Source organism: Metopolophium dirhodum, chromosome 4, assembly GCF_019925205.1.
Source record: "Metopolophium dirhodum isolate CAU chromosome 4, ASM1992520v1, whole genome shotgun sequence".
Lineage (NCBI taxonomy): Eukaryota > Metazoa > Arthropoda > Insecta > Hemiptera > Aphididae > Metopolophium > Metopolophium dirhodum.
This window is the reverse complement of record NC_083563.1, coordinates 28,510,755-28,536,410: the sequence shown is the minus strand read 5'-3', so window position 1 is coordinate 28,536,410 and position 25,656 is coordinate 28,510,755. Positions and strand designations below refer to the sequence as shown.

Here is a 25,656-nt window from a genome sequence, read left to right as displayed (position 1 = left end):
GTTCATCTCGCAGAACAAAACGATTCTTACATAATGCATTATAATACTCTGTACGTCTTGGGGCGATATTTTCGATATTCTTTTATTTATCGGTTGCAATACATATATTATAATAGAATATATTACACATATGATATTATGCCGATTATGAAATAATAGGTTTGAAAGCGTATTCGCGTTCCACACTCGAAAAAGTTTTGTTCAACACATCGGCAACACCCTTCACCGTGAGAAATGTTTAAAGTAGAAACTATATAGTTATAATACAAACAAGTGAAGAAGTTAGAGTTGATGGCGTTAAAAGTCGACACTTTAAGACCGAATTTTATTATATCTTGTTATTATATTCATCCACGATGAAACTAAAAAAAATGATTTAAATTTTAAATTAGGTAGAACAACCAAGCACTGTATATTAATTTATCTTTACAGAGTAATTCATTGTTATTTTTTCATTTTTAAAATATCAGGCTAAAATGCAAGTCTGAGCATAAACGAGTTAAACAGTTAATGTTAAGTTAATTTTTGCTTTTTAACTTAACTTTTTTAAATTTAACTTTCATTAATTAATGTTTAACTAAACTGATTTTTAAATAACGCGAATTACTTTTAATCAAATCCAAGTTTCAATTCATAAATATTTTTTTTTTTGTTTGCTTTATTTGAAATGAACAATCTTTACCTTACGGGCACAATAATTATAGTTTATATGATTACTGATTACACAATTAATAATATAAATAATATATTTACAGGTGGTACTTAAATGTAAGCAGTCATCATTTTTTTTTGTTTTTGACAAGGTCCCCTGTGTGGTTGAGAAGGTCACTACAGTAAAATTACTATTGATGATGAAAATTGCATAAACATTTACTTTTTATTATTTCAAACCATATTACTGGCTGTTTATAATTTAAAAAATAATAAATACATAACTTAACTTAAGTTGATAAGTTAACTGTAAGTTTCCATACAATTTTTAACGTAACCAAGTTTAAATAAAATTTAAGATAGCTATATTATATTATATTATATTGACTTTAAACTTTTTAAAATGTTTTCCATCAACTTCAATTAACTCAATTAAAAATTATCATCAACTTGTCGAGGCTTGCTAAAATGATAAAATTAAAATTGTAAGACGTGGATAAATCATTTGGTAGAACGAAAATATATAAAATATTCAATTTGACCAGCCTAACCCGGATTATATGATTTTTGATTAAAAAAATCTCTGGTGGCCTAAACTAAAAATTTATTACTTATCATATTATATTACTTGAGTATAGAAATATCGACGAAATTTAAAGGAAATATTTGCGTCGTTTTAGTCGAATCGTGTTTGTTTACTAACCACTATATTTATTGCATTAAAAATAATATGTACCTATGTTAATACGTGAATCGCCGATGTGCTTTATAGTGTAAAACTCGTTTACTATGTATATATTTTATACTAACGTAAAGAAAAAAGAACGTTTCAATTTGGTTTGGTTAAATAGCTTGAAAACAATATCATCGAACAAGAGTGAAGAGGTTATAATGAAATATAATAATATCTACTATTATAAGATCTATACTAATCTATACTTTCTATACGAATATTATAAAGCTGAAGAGTTTGTTTTTTTGAACGCGCTAATCTCAGGAGCTATTGGTTTGAATTGAAAAATGATTTTTGTGTTGGGTAGTCCATTTATCGAGTAAGACTATAATATAACATCATGCTACAACCAATAGGCCCAGCTCGGGGAGGTTCTCAAACGGGGGCTTTGAGATTATTTTTATTATTATTATTTTTTATAATTGTTTATAATTATTATTATTAATGCGAAAAGCCTGTGTATTTAACCAAACAAACTCATCAGCCTTATGATATTAATATTGATAACATTGAAAATTAAATTTAAATTTCTTCGCAATAATGTGATCGTTGCTATATTTTCGACTTGTCCGGCAGTTGGTCAAACCTCGCATACCAATGATTCCCAATCGTTTGCCTTTTAACTTCGAAATAATACAATTTCCCGTTAAGTTATCGTAGTTCGTCAGTGGCGTACGCAGGATTTTGTAATGGGGGGGGGGGGGGGGCTTGAAAATGAATTACAATTTTATTTTTATTTTGTCCAGTCTAGTAATTTTAGACGTTTAGGTGAGGTATTTGAAAATGATTTTACAACTTCAACTTCTCAACTTTTCTAGTAAAAAAACGCTCTGATTTCTGACGTCAAAGGAAGTTTTTAGAAGCAAATTGGATCTAGTTCGTACTTTTGGGAGGTAGAAATTGAAAATTCTCAATATTTTTTTAAAATAATCAGAAAAAACAAAAATTGGGTCCAAAAATCGGAATATTATTATTAAATTCTTTATTGTATGAAAATATGAGCATATTGTGGTAATCCCCGTACACAGTGAATCGTCGGTACATTCTTAAAAAATTACGTATCGCAATAAAGTTCTGTTCTATAGCACATTTTGCTAAATTTTTACCACGTCTGCGTCGTCGATAGCCCTCCCCCATAAGTCGACCACTATAGCACAAGTCGGATGGCGCACGCCGAAGAAAAAACGCAGATTTAATCTCGCGGTGGCAGCAGCGATTCTGCAGGCGATCGCCGTGGTCGTTGAATTTGTCACTAACCCAACCACCGATTAGGGATGGACAGAGTATAATATTATAATTATATTATTGCGACATTGCAGTGTAAGCACACACGGACGTCCAACTTTTATTGTTTTAATAATATGTTTATGTTTTTTTTTTTGACGTATAAATCACTTGTTGCCGCGACAGAGTTTTTCGCGCAAAACGGACAAAGCTGGCTCGCAGACAATATAATAATATGCAAGTTGTAACATTATACTATTATAACAACGTGCGTGTGTTTGTGAGGTCGTAAAAACGAAAAAAAATATTTATACGACAAGTGTGAAATTATGTGGCACAATAATATATTATGACCTATTTCACCTCCGCTTTTCAGGTGTCATAATAGAATGTGCTCCAAGTGAAAGTATAATACGCTAAAAAAAAAATATGTAAAATAAAAGTAAACTCAACGAATGAAAAGGATAGACGTTTTGAAGATTTTCTATTATAGAGATGAAAATAATTTAAAACGACTCTTGTTAATTATACTAATATTATAGCTATAGGTTGGAAAGCCGTGCACGACCGTTTCTTTTAATTCTTAAGAAACACTAATGATCGCCTCCCGTGAACACCTGTTTCTGATTTTTTTTATTATGATAAAATGTTGTTTGTTATCATAATGACCGAAACGAGAACTCAGTACGGCATTAATTATTATTATTTCGTTTTCGAATATTCTTAGTGTGAAATCATTATAAGTTATAACCAATAAAAACACTTTTTTTATTATAACTAACACGATATTTGGGTGTAAATTACATGTTATTTTATGCGAATTTTGTTTTAAATAGCTAGAACACCGCTAGAAACATACACAATTTATAAATATTATTTAAAAACATATTGTGGACTGTGTTTTTTTTTTTTTTTAAATTTAGTTTACTGGCACGTTTTATACCATTGCACTAGGTTGGTAAGGACGAATTTAATTTAATAAACTGATGACACAACCGAAGATCGTTGGAAACTTTAAAACCTTTAATAATATGTTCTGTGGTTTCAGGAGCTGTACACTTAGTATACTGTATTCAACTAACTAACTAACCTAACCTATGAGGGTGTAAAAATAATTTACTGTGGAACTTTTGTTGATTTTATGATAGAGAATAGACTAGAAGATAGTATAACGTAAACAAGAATCCGTAGACGATATACAGAATAGTAGGTAGGTGCTTAGGCAACATACGGTATCGCTTCGATTATTTTGGTGTAAGACTGGGATATGAAACCCGAATTACATATCATTAGCATTATATATTTTAAAGATGGATTAGAAATTAATAAATGTGTAGAATTTTGGTTTATTATCATGGTAAATATATTTATTTGTACGTGTAAATAGGTAATATAATATTATGTCAGAGCCAAACGAGGAGGGAAATGGGAATATACAGTTTCGCTATATTTTCACGATTAAAATAAGGTAGTCCTCGAATTAATTCCTAATTTATGGCCAAAATCGAATGGTCAAGCTGTTGAAAGTTTTAAAATATAAATCGTTTTTTATTGGCATTTATATACTATAAATATCTACTATACGAATAGAAGTTTAACGTTATCCGTATCATCGTGCATTAAGAAACTAAGTTAGATTGATTTTCTTACATGCCTATATATTATATACATTATACCTACAGTATTAAATTTTAAAAATCAGCGTCAGTATTTGTTGCACAGGAAAATTATCAGACCTCCATTTACAGTACATATTATAAAACAGATAAAATATCTACGTAAAAAAAATGCCACATAATTGTAGAAATCGAATCGTCGTTTTCGAATAATCTTCAGTGCCTTTATATTATAATTTTAACTGGAAAAGTTTCCTTATTGACTCTTTGTAATGTACAAAATATAAACTTAAACAATAATGCCAAATAAGTCGTTTTTTGTTGTATTTTTTTTTTTTATCTCAATAAACATTGACAAGTTATTATGCGTGGTTTATTTCATGTAATTTTTTTTTATATTTTAACCCTCAGAGTTAAGGTATTTATTTATTTATTCATAATTATTCAGAACTGAATAAATTCCATAATATAGGTACTTTATTTGATGATATATTCTCAGCAACGATTCTTATCGTGTTTAATAAAAATGAAAAACGATTAATAAGACGTATTACACACAATTGAGAGGATTTAAAACGGGAATTTTCAACAGACGATGTTTACGGCGATAATATTGTTTTTGTACGAAATTCAAGATGGAAAATATATTTTTAACGTACAATAATTGGTTTTTAATGTACTGATGTAGTTATTCCGTTAGCCACGGCATTGGATGACCAATCGGCACAATCGCTGGGGGCTGTAACCAATTAGATCGCAAAACTATAACCTTACATAATATAATATCTGTTCAAAATTACTTTGATTCGAATTGTGCGTGAAGCCCGTCTGCAGATTTTGCCTCTTCGCAGCCAAGTGTCGGACGGTCAGCGTGTACGTGAGTATCATGACGCCTAGTGGAATGTAAAAACTTACAATCGACCCAATCAGTTTGTACAATGGATCGGGTATCTGACAAGAACCATTTACTAGCACCGAGTTGAAGTCCTGCAATAGAAAAAAAAAACAAATCGATTAGACGAGTGACATTAGAATACCTACATATCACATTTGATTGTAATTATATTATTATTTACCTACCTACTTATTTATATTAAACATCTCATTAAATCGTTAACAAATCCTTTTAATTTCCATCCAGCTAGAAAATTAAAAATAATTATCTAACAATACAATAGATTTCAACGAAATAAAGAACTGCAATAACAAGGGTAGGTACAAAAAAAAAATTCATAGATTTTTTCCATCAACCCAAAATTTGCAAAATATAATTCTATAACATTTAAACAACCAGAATACATTGAAACTGTTCATGTTTATGGGTCATAACATCCTGATTCACATAGTATTAAATATTTCAATTCGAAATATCTGTTGACAACGCTGGACTTGTATTGATCAATTATATACAAGTTACAAATTACTATGGTTAGTACAAACATTATTATTTTAATTTACATTGAAATAATCATATTATAATTGGATTGAACTTGAATTTGTTATTGGTGAAAATGCTACTGTCGAAATTTCTTAAATCCCAGTGACTTATGATGACGTGAGGCACAATAAAAAAAAATTAAAATCTACTACAAAATGTTTGATTTAATTTATTCATTCAAACTATATTATGTTATTATTCATATTTTTACGTAACGCTGTGGTTAGATGTTAATTTGTTTTGCATAATTTAACAATAATAGACATATTAAATACCGAATACTTGATTTTGATTTTTCTTGTGTACATATTTTATAGTTATGTTATTTCAATCGTTTGGCTTATAGTTATGTTGACGAAGGTTTATAATGTTATAATTACAGAACAAAATAGATACCATAGTACAATACGCCATATTACACTACTTATTACCAGTAATTAGTACTAATTAATCGTAAATGTATTACTTATATTACTATGGTTGTGGTTCAGTTTTTTTTGCATTTATATAAAAAAGCCTACTTTATTTAAAAAAAATATAAGAATGTAAAAACAAGATTTTTCATGCATATAGTTTCTTATATGTAACGACTCTAGATATCCGAAACAGCTTTAATGATCATAATTATATTAATTCTCGATATAAAATAAGTACGAGCAAATTTTGATTGTGAAGTGTTCGAGAAGTATTGCATATAAAGAGCTGACTCAAATATCAACAAAAAAAAATATATATATAAATATAAATATCAAATATCTACACTCAACCTTTTTATTGCTTAGGTCACAAAAGGTATATATTTTTATTTTACTTCTACTATTTTATTTAATTTGATAATTTTATTAATGAGTCTGTGTGTGTGTGTGTATACGTGTATGGAGGGGGGTGATTTTCATAATGTATGACATAAGCGTCAATCTACTTTTATTTACCTGTTATTCCCAACATATGACATAAGCGCCAAAGGTGTAAAAATGACATATCATTTGCGCCAAAATGAATATATGTAATATTATATAGGTAGTAAGTTATTTAAAAATCACTATAATATACAGATATAAACAATTTTATAAAAAAAAATGTCAGTTATCTATATATATAAAAATGAATTGCTGTTCGTTAGTCTCGCTAAAACTCGAGAACGGCCGGACCGATTTGAATGAATTTTTTGTATGCGTTTGGGTAACGCCTCGAATAGTTTAGATTCTCAAATCATCGCCCTAGGTCCAACCAGGGGATGTGCTCAAACGGGGATTTAGAAATTTACGGTGGCAATTTTTGTTTATAATGGTTGCCATGGGTTTTAAAGCTATTATAATAATAATTTGCCGTGAAATCAGTGTATTCATTCAATGCATTTAATTTTTTTGTAAGCTGTGTTTTGATATTATATGTATTGGTGGTTAATACACCTACGGTAGATTACTTAAGTAAAAATGACAATCTTGGTATAACTTTGATACTTTAGAGTTAAATCATACACTTACAGCATGGCGACCGCAGGTAGATTGCCAACCTGATAATATACTGCTGCGAATAAGTATTTTTATTCGGGACAACAGAAAAGTTAAGATGAATCTAGAACATCATACACCGAATATTAAATAAGGCATTGAACAAAGTTTGAGTCATATACAGTTTGTACATTTAACGGGTAACGAAGTGCACGGGATCAGCTAGTAAATTATAATAATATGTATGCAAGTAATTAATATAAATTTAATAGATCAGTTGAACAGATTGCGATTTTATAAAAAAATTACTAAAAATATATACTAACAATATATTATGTTATAACACTAAACTACTCACACGCACTGTCGTGTGACAATCCATCGTAATCAGATAATACATTTGTCGATTAAGATCAAACGTTTGGAGTTTTTAAACGATATAGTTCTAAATTTAATATCTGTTATTTAATATCTATTACCAACAGGTAGGTACCTAGGATTTTGGCGCTTTCGTACGATAAGATTTTGGCGCTTTAGTACGATACGACTTTTTTTTCTCATCTCAGTATGGCGCTTATGTCTTCCACTGGATTTTCACACGATAAAAATAAAACAATACAAATACACTTATAATGATATAAGTTCATAGATAAAATTGTATGATTTATTGTACAATATAATATAATTTTTTAAATAAGAGTGATTTTTGATATTATTTTTAATCACAGGTTGAGTATTTTTGCTCTAAATGACGTGTATAATATTAAAATGTAGTTGAAAACAATATTACAACATAATAAAAATTAATATGACAACAAATATAATAAAAAATGTTTGCATTCCACAAAATAAATAGTAAAAAAAGGGGAAAAGTAGGTAACTGCTTTGCTATAGAAGTCCTGTTATTAGTATCTGATATTCACACCTCGATATTATTATTCAGTAAGTGGCTGTAATGGATGTATCGAATTTGAATCCAATAACAAATCATTGCATATAAAAAAAAAAACGATTCTGAGCATAGACTGTCTGTTAATTTACTAACATATTGTAAATATATAATAGAATCTAGATAGAATTGGCTATTTCTATTAATTATTATAGTAATTGATTTTCTTACCTATTGATAGCATAGTACGGATAGTATTATGGTATAAACTAGAAATAGACAATAGTATACAATTTATCTAAATGTTTTGAAAATATTGTGCATATAAAAATATATAATAACAAACAAAAAAGTTTTAAATCCCCACAAAAAATATTTGAAATTACAACAAAATAACGTCGTTGACACAAAAAACTTCCTATGTGCCAAGTTTATGATTTTGAGATTTTAGGTATCCCTGGATTCAGAAAAAAATTGTTATTTATGTATAAAATCTCCTATCTTCTATCTGCATCGTAGATTTAATGAAAAATAATAAATTCATTTTCCTATGTGTTACCTACAATAACATACAATAAATCGTTTATGAAATAGCTCCTATCGATATTTTTATTTAAATAGTTTTTTCCGTCTCCTATAAAACCGTGTTTTTGCACATGGGGGGGCTTTTTCGTATCAACAACTATAACTAAAATCGTTATTCATCGATTAAATATCGAATTTCGTCTGAACTTGAACTTCAAAATTGATGACAGACGGAAGAAAAACACACATCATTTCAAAATAAATACATTCATCTTTCCGCTCAGAATCTTAAAATAAACATACTTATATTTCTGAAAAATAAAACGACAGTAAAAATACATATTTATTATTTTTATTAGCTTAAATTGTATATGAATTCAACTTGAACAAATAATTTATTGTAATCAATCTCTCTAATATAAATAAAAGGATACACTGTATAATTAAATTACCCATATTACTCAGTACTCTATAAATATTTATGAACCATGTTTGCAGGACATGAAACTAGGCTATTATAATATTATCAATCTCCCGCAGACAGAATTCAAAAATATGTATAGGATACCGAGTAATGTAGGTAACCGAGTTATAACTTATAGAGTGTACACAGCTTTCGCGGACACACAGTATATTAATTTATTTCTAGAGTTAAGCTCGAGGAAATCATGAACTTGGTATTTTGAACATTACCGCTATTATTCTGTTAATATTTGAATAATATTGTATTTGTTTTCATAATAGCTTAGAATTCTATGAAACTAAATGGTTGGCCAGTCATACATGAGTAATTATTATTCCCTTAGTTCGTGGTTAAAATATAATATAATGGATAACAACATATTAGCAGGAATCCTCATTAAAAAATGAATGTTTAAACTATAAATTAATGCATTTAAAATGTTTATAATAGTAGTATGGCATCAGTATAAAAATGTCATCGTTTATTCAATATAATGTTGTTGCATCATTTATTTTTTGCACAGAGTCGTCAACGTAAACATTAAGCACCTAGTACTATAATGTTCAAGATGTTTCATCTAAGTAATGCATTTAAAAATTATAAATTGAAAACCAACGTTCTATAACTTGTGCCTGTTATGTCTGTAATATTATTGTCTTCTTAGAATCAAATTAAAACAATTGCTATTTGTTTCACGCTTTGCGTTTGAAAATGCAATCACAAATCTATATCATACGAATTAGATGCACAGTGTTAAATATTATCTACTCGAATGCTGAATCAGTTGCGTGCAATGTTTGCAATCATCAACATTCGTATGATAGTGTTATCTATATATTATGGCTTCACGTGCAGTAAACTATTTTTAACATTATAAAATACAGTATGGCCGATTTGTTTGAGTTATTTCTTATGTTAAAATACATAATAATATACGATAGAATCTATATCGGATAGAAACTTATTATTTACTACTATTCGGGTTTCTCTAAAAAAAAAAAAATTAGACATTGTAACTTTGAAAATATAACCTACTATTATAGTAATTTTCACATTAAAATCTTCACGAGATCGTATAATACAATATTGAAAATCAATTAAAATAACGAGAGGATCTATACAATACTTTTCATAAAATACAGAACAATTTTTCGATTGCCTTAACTTAATCACAGCCCATTGAAAAGTGTAATGTGTGATTTAAACGTGAATACGAAGCTTTATACCAGCATCGCAAGAATGCCACGTAAAAGACAATTAATCATACGGCGATAAAATTATTATGCACGAACAATATCTTTAATATATTTGATCGAAAGTGTTTGTGGTTGAAAATTCCTACTTTAAGAGTTAATATAGACTGCACCCTCTTATTGAGGCAGTACCCTTGAAGGTCGACTATGGCCTTGTGATTACCCAACCACAGCCACCCTCGGAAAACGACTAACCCTTTTGTGCCGTTCTACCATATTTGTCACATAGAAAATAACCGTTGAAAAACGTGTGTGAGAAAAAATAGCAAAATACGTTAAAAAATAATGCAGACGAGTAGCTTTCACATTCGTTAGTTAAAAATAAAACCGATTGATACACTTTTCATAGACATATAAATTATAAAATAATATCCTGTCACTATTCTAGAATATTTGCATGTGGATTTAAATATTATTTTGATATGATATGTACATTATGATTTATACTTTATAGTGCATAATATTATAACTGGTTTTTAAATGTTAGTATTGATTTCAAATTTAGGGAAAAAATTATGGATTTGACCAAACTCAATGCTTTTAAAATTGTTGAATATGATATTTTTATTATTAAAAGTTTATTTTGCATAGTTACATATTTTTTTCTAATACTAAATCATTTTTTTTATACACATATGAAGCGTATTTTTTTATTTATTGTTAGGGCAGCTACGTATTTTTTTAATACAATTTTAATATTTTACGAACATTATTTATTGGTACCTTTCATACTGTGTACATTGTTGGAAATTTATTTTATTATCATAATGTTTTGCACCTTTTGGTATATTTTTGAATTTTTGAACAAATTTTCCTTTTTCTAAGTGCTTAAGTGCATGTATATTTAATTATACATGGTTATTTTAGCGCATTTAAAATATGATACATCGTTCTTTGGGTGATTGTCGATAAATTACAATTTACGGGAACACCTCCAACGACAGCGTGCCACAATAACCGTGCTATGTGGTACAATATTTCATACAACGATGCAGTTGATACAGGCACGCATTCGTGTTATTATGGTGCATTAAAAACAACAAAAAAAACGTTAAACCCTCAATTGAAAACGGTCGTCTATAACATTGTATACTGTTATTGGGATGATAAAAGGAGGCAAAATGTCACTATAACATTATTGTATAATATATAATAATATGGTGGAAGGCCAAATAAAACATGGAGGTATTTCAACGACGATAAAATATAGCCGGATATATATTACCTGCTCGGTAAAATAACACTGGGCTAATAATCACTGCCACGTCGGTAAACATTTCTCACTGTGCGGAAAAAGGCTTTTTCTAATTTGAAACTGTTTTTTATGTTCGCTTCTCTTATTTGCATTCTATTCACGTGGAGCTTTTTTTTTTTTAGCATCCTTTTTTGGGATTTGCTGACACCCCTATAAATATAAGTGGTTGTGATGGTGATGGTAAAGATATCCTAGACCGGGACTCTCATGTTTATTTTAACTATTCAAAAATCTTCGTTTGCTTTCTACTTTCTAGTATAAGCGTAACAGGTGGTGGACATTATGTCATTTGAAGGACATCAACGTGTTAGCTCCAATTTTCCGTATTATTGGTTCTCAGGTGGTTCATAGGCACATTGATTCCTGGGTGGTATACAGCTAGGTAACATACGAATTAGTTCTGATGAACTTTCATTTAAATAATATAAAATTAACTTTTTTAACTATTAGGTATATTATATATTATATTATTGTATATTTAATCGATAACAGTTTCCCATCTTACAGACTTAGGAGTATCTAGAATAACTAGGAATTTTTAAAACTTAACTCGTTTATAGTCAATCCATATATAGGTACAAATATATACAATGAACTATAATACAATATGTAAGTACATATTAATAACAGTCAAACTCAATGAAAAAAAATCAAAGTTAATTAAAATAAATGATAAAAAATAATAATGTGGCATTTATTTACAACAAACAGTTTTTACGAATTGTTAACACAACATTTTGTGAGCATTAAATTTTTTAATTTATTTTTTTCACCAATTATATATATATTTTTAAGTTGTTTTTCTTGTCATTATAAGTGTGTTTATTTAATATGTTATATATGGCATCTCTGTTTCAATTAATAAAAATATATTTGTGGAGTAAAATAATGAGTTAAGTTTTCCGTCAAAATGCAGTTCGTTCTGAAGTAGATAAAAATTATGCACAATTTTTATGCATGAGAACTAATTCCGTATTTCTTCTATTTAAAAAAGTGCTCATCAACCCTAGCAAAAAATAAATGCTCCACTGGTTCCGTTTTCACAACACAATAGTCTTATTTTCCAGATAGTCTTTACAATGTGAGAATAGTGTTATAATTATCACAGAGATACTCGTGGTAAAAGTATGTGTAATGATAGTATAATATTATGTAAACTAACTAAAAAACTTATTTATTATAATAGTTTAATAATTTATTAGAGGAGAGAAAATTAGTAGTAAAGTAAAACATAGGTAATGATATAATATATTGTTATGTCCGTCACGATATAACTTAATATCGATAGTTAAGCACGTCATGTGCTAATACCAATTATTTTAGAATTTTATTTTATTTTATATCGTTCATAACTGTTTTTTTTTTTTTTAGTATAAATGTTCGAAATAAAGTTGTTTTAGAACATTAAACGTTTGAAATATATTTAAAACGTGGTTACCAAATAATAATTCCAAAATGGGATGTGCTCAAAGTGTTAAACCATCGACATTCGCGCTTACCTGCACAACATGTACGGGAGCGTGGCATAATAAATGCGACTTTTTAAATAACGTAACGAATTTTGGACGATTCGGAATAAACGAAATGAGACTAGGAACGCCGATGTAAATACCGACGAGCACGGAATGCGGAAATCTATTACAACACTCAGTACAAGCGCATAGCTGGGTCTGAGGGCTCTCAACGACAACAATTTATATTCACCGAGCGACTGCAGCAGCAGCCGTTTCACTTCAATTTTTCGTCCTTATGGCTATGCCGAGCATTATAATCGTGGTTCTGGCTAAATTCGCGTTTTTATAAATGAATCGCATATTATTATTATCAAAACGAACAAAATAGATCTGAAAATTTAAGAGAAAACGTCACAATAATGGAGCTAGATTTTCGATGCATTTGCATTTTTTTTTTTAATGCCTGACGCGATATGCTTTTCAAGCTGCAAATGTGTTTTGAGCACAGCGATTTTGTTTCAATAAACAACTATCACATTTTTCGTGGTTTGTGAAGGTATATACTCAGAACGTCCTTTCATTTGTTTATTTAAAGGCATATGTCAAGCAAAATATGTTAATTTGTTAATTATGCCTATCAATCTTAGTATAATTTCCATTTCAAAGGAAATTTATGAACCATACATGTATTATAGGTTATAAGTAACCATTAGTTGAATATATACCTAGAGGAAATTAGAAAATGTTTGCATTTTATTCGTTTCCGTGGTGATACAATGGTGTTTTATTTAATACATTACAAGGAGGAAAGCCAACCAGTAATTAACCCAACAAAATAATTACTAAATAATTATTCTGTTGTTTTGTAAAAAATAAAAAATAAATTATTGACAGGGCATATTTTGAGTTTTTAGATTTACGACCGTATATAAATATATAATGCAGTTCTATAAGAAGGGCTGTGAATTTGTAAGAAAGTGCACGTTTTAAGCTGTTTGTGAAACGTAGCTTTCTAAGTAGATAATTTGAATTATATAACAACAAATCCATTTATGAAACTTTTATTTTGCATTTTTTTTACAATTATTATTATATAAGTTTCATTTCATGATTTATACAGGAATGAAATTTGCTTATTTGTTTATTTTAGGATTACGCGTTTTCTATATATTTAGCTAACCTGGATATAGTTTTAAGTGTCCCTATATCATAGAGACTTATATGAGACCTACATGCTAGACTCAGTAGAGACGGTCTTCAATATGAATATCTCAAAATAAACATTTTAGTTCAATCGAAATAAATTATAAATAATTTTAAATAATCTTAAGATTAGATACATGTTATGTTCTTTTTAAACTTTTTGATCCAAAGATGATCGCTTTAAAATGCAAACTTTCAATGAGATTATTTTTTCTCTTGGCTTGGTTTCGCAGTTGAATATTAAAAAAACAAATATTTTACAAACTTTCTATGTAAAGTTTATTTTCTTAAAAATGTACATTATTTAATATACTTTAGTAAAATCTTGATTCACTGAATCAGTTTTTCGAAACAGTTTTTATATTTGATGTATACTGTTTTTTGATCTTAACTCTTTTAAAACTATTTTAGTATTAGTACTAGTATTTACAGTAAATATATATATATATATATGTATTTTTAAATTAAGTGAAAATGAAAACAATAAGGATAACAATATTTTCTGTCTTGCATATTACATCAAATTCCAAATCGAGCATTGATTCACAAAGAATATTTTTAAGAAAACAATTTAAAAAAATAAAACCATAAAATTATATGTTTGACGAATACTTTTAAAAAATAAAAATAATACGAATATGCATATTCGTAAAGTAAAAAATGCGTGAACTATACTTCTGCTAGTAGCGGTGACGTCAGTTCTCAGTAGTGTGTATTCCTTAAACAATTCACCTGGGATTTAGGACTTTTCGGATAAGCAAACGTAAATTATATCATATATATAAACATAAACATTCAATGTTTATGTCTTTGTCTTCTATGGACTCAAAAACTACTAAACAATCTTCAATAAAAGTTACATTTCTTTGGATTCGGGGATGGTTTGTAGCTCCGTTGTTCAACCCATAAAGGTCGTTATAGGATGGCACCAAGAAGCGTACACTTTTGTTTTAGTTCAGCTCATGAAAAACGAATATTTTTATTTATACACGGGGTTTCCATTGATTACATATAACAATATAGTTATTATTATTAAATATAATTGTTTGTATTATATTTTATTTTGTCATTCAAGCTGATAAAGCTTTTCGATATAAATAAAAATGAATAACAGTAGACTATTATAAAATCTAAATGGTAAATTGGAGGACGAAGTGGCCGAGCGGACTAAGCTGTCCTGTCGCGGGTTTGAACTCGACCACGGGTGGCATTTTTATTCGGGCAGTCATGGTGTCCGGAGAGAGAGGCCACCATCCCCCACCCAGGAATGGCAGATACATACGGGAGCCCACTTAAAAATGCTGCCAAAAACAAACACATACGTGTTCAAAACCTACAGTACTCTCCCCCCACAGTTCCACAGACTAATGACCTCTGTTGTCAAAGCCTCAACCCCCCTCCCCCCAAAAAAAAAGGGTTAAGTGTATGGTTGTGTAAGGTTTTAGTACAGACTGATTTTGACAATTCAAAGAAGGTTTAGATAATAGATTGAAACAGTTAATATTCACTATTAATATTCATGACTCCATATTTGTTTATTTCTGCTTCAAATTGATAACATGTGAGATAAAAAAAGCTACCTATTAGTTATTAAAATCCGCCACAGGTGGATTGCCCATCTCGGTTTTATTTATTTCCTGGACAAAGACGGGTACTAAGCTAGTTTCAATATAAATATGTTATATTTATTTATATTGCAATTTTGTTTTAAAATAATAATACTTTTTTTAAAAATGTTTAAATAATATTAACGACATCGGCATGGTAACCTCCGAACGACCTCATCGATGTTAGACGTGATATTATAATAATATCTAACTAATAACGCAAAATGCGATACCATACATTTATTTAAATTGGTGTATAATAAAACGTATTATTATTGTGTTTCACGTCACAGTTATATTGTGAGTGTACGCGTTATGTACGTGCGATTACAACCGAATGTAAGTTTGGTGGCGGTGGAAAAATATCTCATCGCACACGACTACTCCACAATTTCACTCTATCCCATTCCCCGACAAGCGTGTCATTTTGATTTTATATCAACCGATTTTCGTATCCCGTCGAGTGGAATATCTTTAAAATGTAAGTTTTGCGACGAGTTTTAATCGAAAATTAAACCACCTCTGGGTATATTGTCATCGTAAGGCGAAACCCGACGACACACCAGGGTAGTGGTATAGTTTTAGTTGCGGTAGCGGTAAATCATTATGCACATTGCGTTGAGAAGGAGTGGTGGTCGATAAATAAAAAGTAAGTAGTTCAAAGTTTAATGGGACGCGACGGGCCAAGAGAGGGGAAACCACAAATTCACGACGTATAATAATATATACATAATAATAAACACGTGCATAATATTATACAATATATACATATAACTTGGAAAACTTACTTTTGAGTACATGAGGCTCAGCGGCAAACTCATAGCTATCGACAGCAACCACACGAACACGATCTTCAGTATCACCCTTCGCCGCGTCTTGTTCCGGCCGAATTTCATGGGATACCTCAGGCTCAAGTACCGGTCCACGCTGATCGTGCACAAGTGCATTATACTTGCGGTGCAGAACAACACGTCCAGACATATCCACGCCAGACAGTACACGGGGGCGAACGGAAACTCTCCTGGAAAACGGAAGAAAACCAATTTATATTATAATCGAATCGCCAAAACCGTAATAATATAAAAATATTAAACGACATATATTTTTTTTTTCAAAGTTAATGATTAGGAGGTACCTACTTAATACACTAAATTAAAGTAGTTTAAAATTTTTTACCATCAGGTACTTTTATTTGGGATTTCACATATAAGAAAGACGAAAAAAAAAATGTAAGATGATTTTGGCGTCCAAAACAACGTAGTGTACATTCGACAACGTTGATTCGTGATAATCCATTTTTAGAGGAAGTGCTACACAAACAATCGCAGAGTATCAAAATATATTCCGGTGTCACGCAACTTTCTTATCTAATAATATGCATAGCAATATTGTTTCACTGTTCCATAAATAAATTATATCTTTCAGTACAGAAAAATATTTTGCTATGAAATTGTAATTACGGAAATCCATTGATTGTATTTTACTATTATAAAAGATTATACAAATATACCTACTTAGTATAGCTAAACACATGTAAATTGAATGAGAAAACGCGTGTCACGTTCAAAAACCCAAGCATTATTTCTGCATTTAACGTAAGTTTTATTTAATTTCACACAATTTAAACTGTAAAGTGTTCTACAAAAACTTATTATTTTGTTTACTATTTAATTGTTTTCAAGGAGCGTCAATAAGCGTTTTGATGGTTTGTAACTTCGTGGATGGTGTATGATACCACTAAAACTCGACGTAGTAATTGTGTTCAAACATTAAAACAGCTTTTGCTTTTATCAAAATTATTCATTTTGTACTAGATACTTCGACCAGTCGATAAATATTTACAGTCACAGTGTTGAAAACATCTTCAATTTCAATTAATGATTTAATAATACCAAAGCGGAAGTTATATATTATGTAATATCACACTGAGCTATTATAGAACGAAGCGGTGTTTTGTATTTGCCAGTCGAAAAACGATGTATGCACACTATTATACGACGTGCATTGTATATTCTATTGCAATATTCTTTAAGTGACAGTGAGTGGGACGTGTTCACAAACCGTCTATAATATTATAATTAATTGCGACCCATAACATGTTATGTGACTACTGTTGTTATAATATATGTATACACGTTTCCATTTACAACGCGTTCATAAAATATAATAATATGGAACCTTACAATACATTTTGCCAATACAGCGGTGTGTAATACAAGTTTTCTTGGAAAATATACACATCATATTTTGATATTTTGTAATCGAAAATTACATTTTATCATGTTTCCGGTTAACTCATATTATATTATAAATAATAACATGATGGTTTATGCACTGGTCAGAAATTAAATTTTTGAAAAAACTGTATATTTCATTTTATTTACTAAAAAATAAGTTGTTTTTATCAAATAGTTTTAATTATTCGATTGAGCTTAAGATATATAATGACATTTGTTTGACTAAACGAATTATATTAAATTAACTGTTAGTACTCACTACCTAACCTATAAGGTCTTAGATGGACTTGAGAAAGAAACAACAGTAAAATATGAAATGTAATAAAATTAATGTGTAACTTAATACATTTTAATTGTATAATAATAACAGTATTAAACGTATATTGGACTACTAACATTCTTTAAAATGTTATACATTTATAAAATATATACATTTTTAATGAAATGTTTGATAGACATAATATATTATGTTTTAAACCTATTATAGTATTATGTGTGATAATATATATATTATGATTAAATCGACGAATAACTTATATAGGTTATACATCGATGAAAACTGATACACCAATCAAATTTAATGTTTATAAAAGCGTATGATCCGTACAATATCTTCATGACATTGTGTATGTGTTTGATAAACAATATCCAATTCCATGCAATTTTCTTACGCGGTTATGTGTATTAGTAATGTCTAATGGGTATTACAGTCATTTATTTGTATAAGTCTCAATTTTAATAAAACGGTTATGATAAAAAAATAAATGAGATTTGTACTACAGTCATAACTATCTTGTGAAGTTATGATTTTAATTTTCGGATAATAAGTAACTGCAGATTGAAAATTGAGTACGTATTTAGAGAAAATCAATTTACATGAAATCTTATTTCATTGTATATTGGATTTTCTGAGAACTTTTGAAGATATATCAACTGGTTGTGTTTGTGCGTAACTACAACTATTAATACTTATCCTTTGTTCAATTATAAATATATTTGACAATTATTAGCAAGTTACTTTTTTACAATAAAGGAAAGTGATGTGTATTGAAATGGGGGTCATTTATAATTTAGAATTGCGTGAAAAATCCATTGATGGAACTTCATGTAGTGTGGCTGTATTTATTTACACATAATAAATGCACCATACATGATTATCACTTATAAATTGAAATAGTCCATTGTTTTACAATCCGTATTGGAGTTTTGGAGAACTATTTTCTAAATTCCCACCTAGAATGTAGTCTCGATTCAATTGGTATGAACTGGCATAATTTAATTTGTACAAATAACTAATCATCTTATTTTACCTTACTAAGTAATTATAACCACTACATGCGTCACATGTTTAATGTACGCTAATAGTGTGTCTACAATACATAATTTTTCAAATATTTAAAGAATATCTCATCAAATGAACTGGGTGTATATCGTAATTCAAGTAATATTGAAAAATATAATATTATATTAAATGTTCAGTCGACACGGTGATATTATGATATAAATACGACGACAAACTGCATGACGATAATTTTGTTGTACAACGTGTAAGCCTGTATTGTACTTTTATAACAACTTGCGTTATTATATTTTTATGAAATCATATAACGGTCTATAGAATAGATTTCCTTGCTTTATGGCGTTCAACACAATACAGAAATATTACTATACGTTTTCCGCGCGATTTCAAATAATAACGATTACTCTAATTAATACGTCCCCGCCGGCGAACTATACGATAAAATTTTTCTGTTTTTTTTAAAAAGTCACACAGAATTTTAATAGTGATATTATGCATTAAACGAGTACGTCTCCGTTGTATAGTGACTACATTGCGTTAGTGCCCGTACCGTAGGTCTTTTTACACCTTTGAAATTATTACGGGTCTACGATCTACAATACAATATTATAATAACACAATGCTTTAATTTCTTACAGAAAATCCATTGTTGATTGTAATAATAATATTCCTATCCTGGAACACAGTTACCCAGCACCCTCCAGTAAACGCATACCGTATAAATCACAAAACGTTTCGGGCATAAACTCGGCCCAGTGTAATAATAATATTGAATAATTTTGTTTGTAAAACGTTATCATATTATTATAATATTATAATACAACGAAAGAGAAACTGACATTTTTTTTCTTCAAGGAGCACTGCATAGGCAATTTGTCTTGTTAGACGTAGAATATAATATTATTATTATGCAAATGATTGTTGGCTCGTGTAAGCCGTTTATCATGATGTTCAAAAATATTCCTACGCATTTAGGTAAATATATGCTATTATTTTCCCCATGTCAGTGAAATTACAATACTTTTTAATCCTATATAATAATAATATTATGTATAACGTTAAAAAAAATACGTTTTTCGGTTTACCATACACTCAACAAGCACAGGGCTGGAAACATTTTTCTAAGGAAGGCCTCCTTACCAATTTATTCCTAAATACAATATTATTATTATTACTATCAATTGTTTGACAGTCAAAAGTAAAATGTAACTTTTCGAAAATAACAATACCTATTTAAAATATCAGCAATTTCGACAATTCTATGCTGTTGAAGAACAACGGTGGTTTTGACAAATATTTTAATCTATAGAGGAATAATATCGTTAACGGTATTTAGGTTATTTTGTTGCTGTAATATGTTTTATGCCTCATACATGACTGAAATATGTCGGAAACATGTCTAATACCTGAGTTTCTTGGAATTCGTATCATCACATACCAACAAATAGCATAGATGAGTCTCAGTTTACCCAAATCTGGGTGAGATATCGTCGAGGACTTGCATTCTTACTATATTATTGCTCAGTATTTTTGGCCGTTTAGTACCGTTATTCACAATAACTACAATAAGTCTACTAGAATAGTAGTAAAAAAATTCAAAAAAACCACTAGATAAGTAACAATAAATTTCAATGGAATTTTTGGTTAGAGATTTGCTACTTGAATTTTTGTTTTTTTTTTTTTTTTTGAACGGCTTTTCTCGGAAAAAACGCCGATTTCCGTGAAAATGAAACGCTCTAATGTCAAAGCCTACTTTTCCTCTGAAGTTAAAAAGTCAGTACATATACATAGAGAGTATAATGGACTGACCTCGACGAATGCCAGTTGCTATACATTTGAAAGGAATGATAAATCATCGGATTTTGAAAAATGAATCTTAGCGCTGAGTTCGGTGGCATATAAATCGAAAAACGTGGTTTCAACCCAAGCTATGGGGCGTAATGCAATGTGTTTTAGTGTACGTTTTCACGAAACGAGAAATGTATATAAGTAAATAAAAAAAATTATATTTCACATTTTTATAAAATAATATGCGAAAGTCTCAAATAAGTTTTTTTATGAGATATAATATATATTATTATTTAAATAGGAATCCGTTCGATTAATACTAGTATATTATTAAGTCTTCACGAATACGCATGAACAAAATATTATCAATACCTACCGATTGTCTCATAACAATTATTAAAAAGTGGCCTATATTGTGGCGCGGTGGTCGGCTTCAGTAACAAACGTGTTCTGATGTCAAGCATCAGCCGGTGTCACTAATTTCCGGATGGGTGACCACTAAAGTTTTAGAGATAAATCCTCGCCACATATACATATACACGTACATATACACGTGTTCTAACCAACCGTACCCTAACCCATAGCTAGTTAAATAGCTACAAAATAACCTTCAGACTAGATTTCGAAGCCTTAACTAAATTTAAAAAAAAATTAAATAAAAACCAACGCTATGACAGTGCCCATTGATTAATTCGTATAGTATGATATTTAAAAAAAAAATTAGAACGACATAATATTATAATTTATTTGTTATAACTTATAATTATTGTTTATTACGTCTTTATTCGTTTCTCGCCGAAAATATTTCCGAGGCGCTCGATCGACTGCTAACCGATCGTAACATTATAATATTGTTCTACGTGACATAAATTAAACTCGAAAACGAATAATCGGTGTCCCGGTGTACAACAGTTCTTGACAGGATGATTGTCAGAAAGTAATAAAATGCGGTGCGAACAGGGTTAAGCAATTATCTGGGAAATTCCTGGGGCGACTTAAAGTGCCGCACTGCAGCTCGTGTCAAATGTCCGATGTATAAAATATAAATGGCCCACGTGTAACTTTTGAAGAACCGTAAAATGCCATCGTATAACTCGTCCCGCCTCCCGCTCAGAATCCAAAAACAAAATAATTATTTTCTAATCATTTATTCACGATGTATATAAATATAATATCGTCCAACGTCAGTTTGTGCTCGTACCGTCGTCGACGCAATCGTCGTTTAAATTTCACCTGATAATATTATGTCACACAGCAGATTGCAATTTCCCGACAACTGCAAATTCGATGCGTGTAAAAATGTATAGGTATAGGATAAAAATGAATTACGCTTCAATGGTTATAATTTTTTTTTTTATATATACAGGTTTTTTTTTATCAAAAATATAATATTTGAAACGCCTATACCCCGCGGGTTATTGCCTGCTATGAATTATAATAATAATAATAATAATAATAATATATTGTACGTCACGAATTAATAAACATTTATGAAAATTAATTTGCACGCTTAATCCACTCGATGGTAAATATTATACTATACAGGTATTTATCCTCGTTTTAGTCGCACTTATTATTTATTTATTTCACGAAAAGGTATATTATACGTGGTTTTAATCCTCTCACGGCGCGTATATTATTATTATTATTATTATTATTAGTGTATATTAAATACGTAAAAAACATTATGGGTACCTTCGCGTTATTAATTCGGGGGTTTTTCTTTTCGTTTGTTTGCGGCGCGCCACACCGTGACAAACATATAAAATCACGTATTTTGTTTCCAGGTCGTTAACAATTATGGTGGTTGGAAAAGATTATTGTAATATTTTTCGATACTGATTATAGTACGTTGATGAATAATATACTGAGTGGAAGAACTCCGTAAATTCCCGAGTTTTTTCGTTTTACTAGAATAATACAGAAAAACTGAACATGGTTGACCATATAATATAATATATATTATACCTATGTACCTATATCTACCTGCCATGAACTGATTTTTAGATCACTTTTTTTTCATTAAGTACTTTTCCGGATGTATTTTTAATAATTTGGTCATTATGAAACAACATTTAATGAAGAGAAATATATTTTTTATGGTTATTTTTTTTACTTTTGTTTTTGATTTCATACTGTCTTCGAAGCAGAATATTTTTTCGAAAGTATAAATATAATAAAAAAAATTTTATACCGAACGAGTATTCAATAAATTGCAACTGATAAGTATTTAACGTTTTTTTTTTGAGCGAAGTGTAGTGGGCCAACAATTTTTGGGATATTCCTATTCGTGCCAATCCATTCGGCATCATCCATCATCATAATAGTTTATCTAAAATATGTACTTACGTTAAATAATAAATTATAAACTATTATATTAAGTTATACATCATAAACTATTCGTTCCAAATCAAATGTGTGTATATTTACATATTTAGAAACGTATACTGTTATTCAAATAAAATATATAAAACTTAAAAAATAATAATGATAAGAAATGTTGTTTTGTAATAATTTCCATAATCGTTAGTCCTGTACTTTTCGCGGAGGAAATTAGTGCTTACTTTTAAAATAATCACTCACTGTGTGTCATAGGCGCAATTTGGGGGGTCTAGGGGGGCTTAGCCCCTCCTAGTTTTATTTAAACCCCCTACGTTTTTAAATATATTCATTCTTAAAGCCACCTAATAAAAAATTTATGCGGGTCTGTATTGATTTTATAAATTTAGCCCCCCCCAAATCAAGTGTCCAAATTGCGCCTATGCTGTGTGTGTGTATAATCTTATGTTATGTATAGCATTGTTGTAAAATACAAGTTAATAATACCTTGGCATGGCCAAACATCAAACAAAGGCGCCGCCGCGGTAGATCGCACTTTTAAGTGTTCAATATTTTTATTTATTGCGTTTTCAAACCATGAAAAGGGAAACCCAGACAATATTATTAGGTGTCTAATAATATTCTTAATCTATACCTACGTATAATATTATTGTTGTTCTCGTCGGTGTATTGTGCAGTGGCACCGACGAAACCTCTTCACGCGCCGGGCGTTTTGAGTAAAAAATAAAATCAAAATTTAACCGACAAAAGGAGAAAATCACGATTAGGTCGTAAACGAGTTTGCGGCGGAAAACAAGCTGAGAAAAAAAAATCGTAGATATATATTTCATTATATTTTGTTTGCCAGTGTGTGTGTGTGTGTGTGCAGCGCGTTATTCCGATCGCCCACACCGCCACCGCAATCGTATATAACTCAATAAAAAGCTCGTTAAGGCGTCCGCCGCCCGTAAGCCTCCAAACAGGGGTGGGCACAGGTGGCGGGTTAGGCGGTGACTGTACTTGACGACGATTACACATTATAAGCGTCCGACTCGGTTACGCGTTTAGTGACGGCCGCCGAAGGGGGTGCAGTCGTTAGCAAAATAATAATAATAATGGTAGTTGAGGGCGACCTGTGAGTAGTATAGTCGGATACATTTTTCATTTGAGTCGAGTCGGTGAAAAGAAAAGTCGAAGTATTGGTCAGTGTATTGGAGTTTATATTATATTTTATTTAGCGTCAATCGGAGACGTGATTATACTACGCATGCAGTAAATTCGGGCGATCAGTCGTTTGTGTTCTGATAATCCATTTCAATTACGAAATTCCGAATGAAACAAATTTAAATATTTCCGCGTAACCATATAAATAATAAAAAATGGATTTAGACATAATATTATAGCGTCTTATTGTCGACGAATGCAATTTATACGATTGTAGGCCAAATGAGTATACTTATGTCGTTTATCTGATTATTTTCATAATATATATATAGGTATATATTATTATGATCACATTATACAAAAATGTAAACAAACGGCCTCAATTTATTTATTTATTCATGTTGAACCGCAAACCTAACACATAATGAATTTGAGGTCCTATCCATTTCTTAATCATCTATGCGCATAACGCACAAACAATTATTCATTATATTTCTTGATAATTTCCAAAAGTGGGCAAGTTAGTGAAAATAATGAACTGTGGAAAGTTAATTTAATTCAATTAAATTACCTTCAGTTAAGTGAAAAGTTGACAAAAAAAATTTAACTAGATAAGTTTAAAGTTGAGATAGAAAACAAACTTAACATAACTCAGTTGAAAAAAATTGATTTTCCTTCAATTTACAATATTGTCATGAACTACGCCAGTATTTTGATCGTCACAAACATTTATTAAGACGTTTAACACTAAAAATATAGATTATTATGATATGTAATTAGAAAAAAATGACCAAAATCGAAAAAGAGTCATCAAATATTGTTTTGTTCGTTCCACATGACACAAAAAAAAAAATAACTTAACTGCACGACAATGATAATTAACTTAAAAAGGTAAGTTACAAGAATAAGTTAAAAACAAAAATAACTTTTAAACAAGTTAATGCCCTTCTTTGGTAATTTCGTATTATCTTAGAACTGCTCGCGTAAACTTAGAATTGGGAATTAACAAGAATACCGCTGTTTTTAAAAATTTTCATATTCACAATTATTGTTAAAAAAAAATAATGAATGAAAACAATAAAA

At 29.7% G+C, this 25,656-nt stretch overlaps 1 protein-coding gene across 1 annotated transcript in view; it reads right to left on the bottom strand.

The window, feature by feature from the left end:
- The window catches only part of LOC132943612 (uncharacterized), a gene marked incomplete at its 5' end in the record, with an annotated part of 181,033 nt that overhangs the window by 36,561 nt on the left and 118,816 nt on the right, over nt 1–25,656 (bottom strand). The window contains 2 exons of the mRNA XM_061012642.1: nt 5,025–5,211; nt 16,554–16,786. Coding sequence (XP_060868625.1) covers nt 5,025–5,211; nt 16,554–16,786 — 420 coding nt within the window. The remainder of the gene's footprint in view (nt 1–5,024; nt 5,212–16,553; nt 16,787–25,656) is intronic.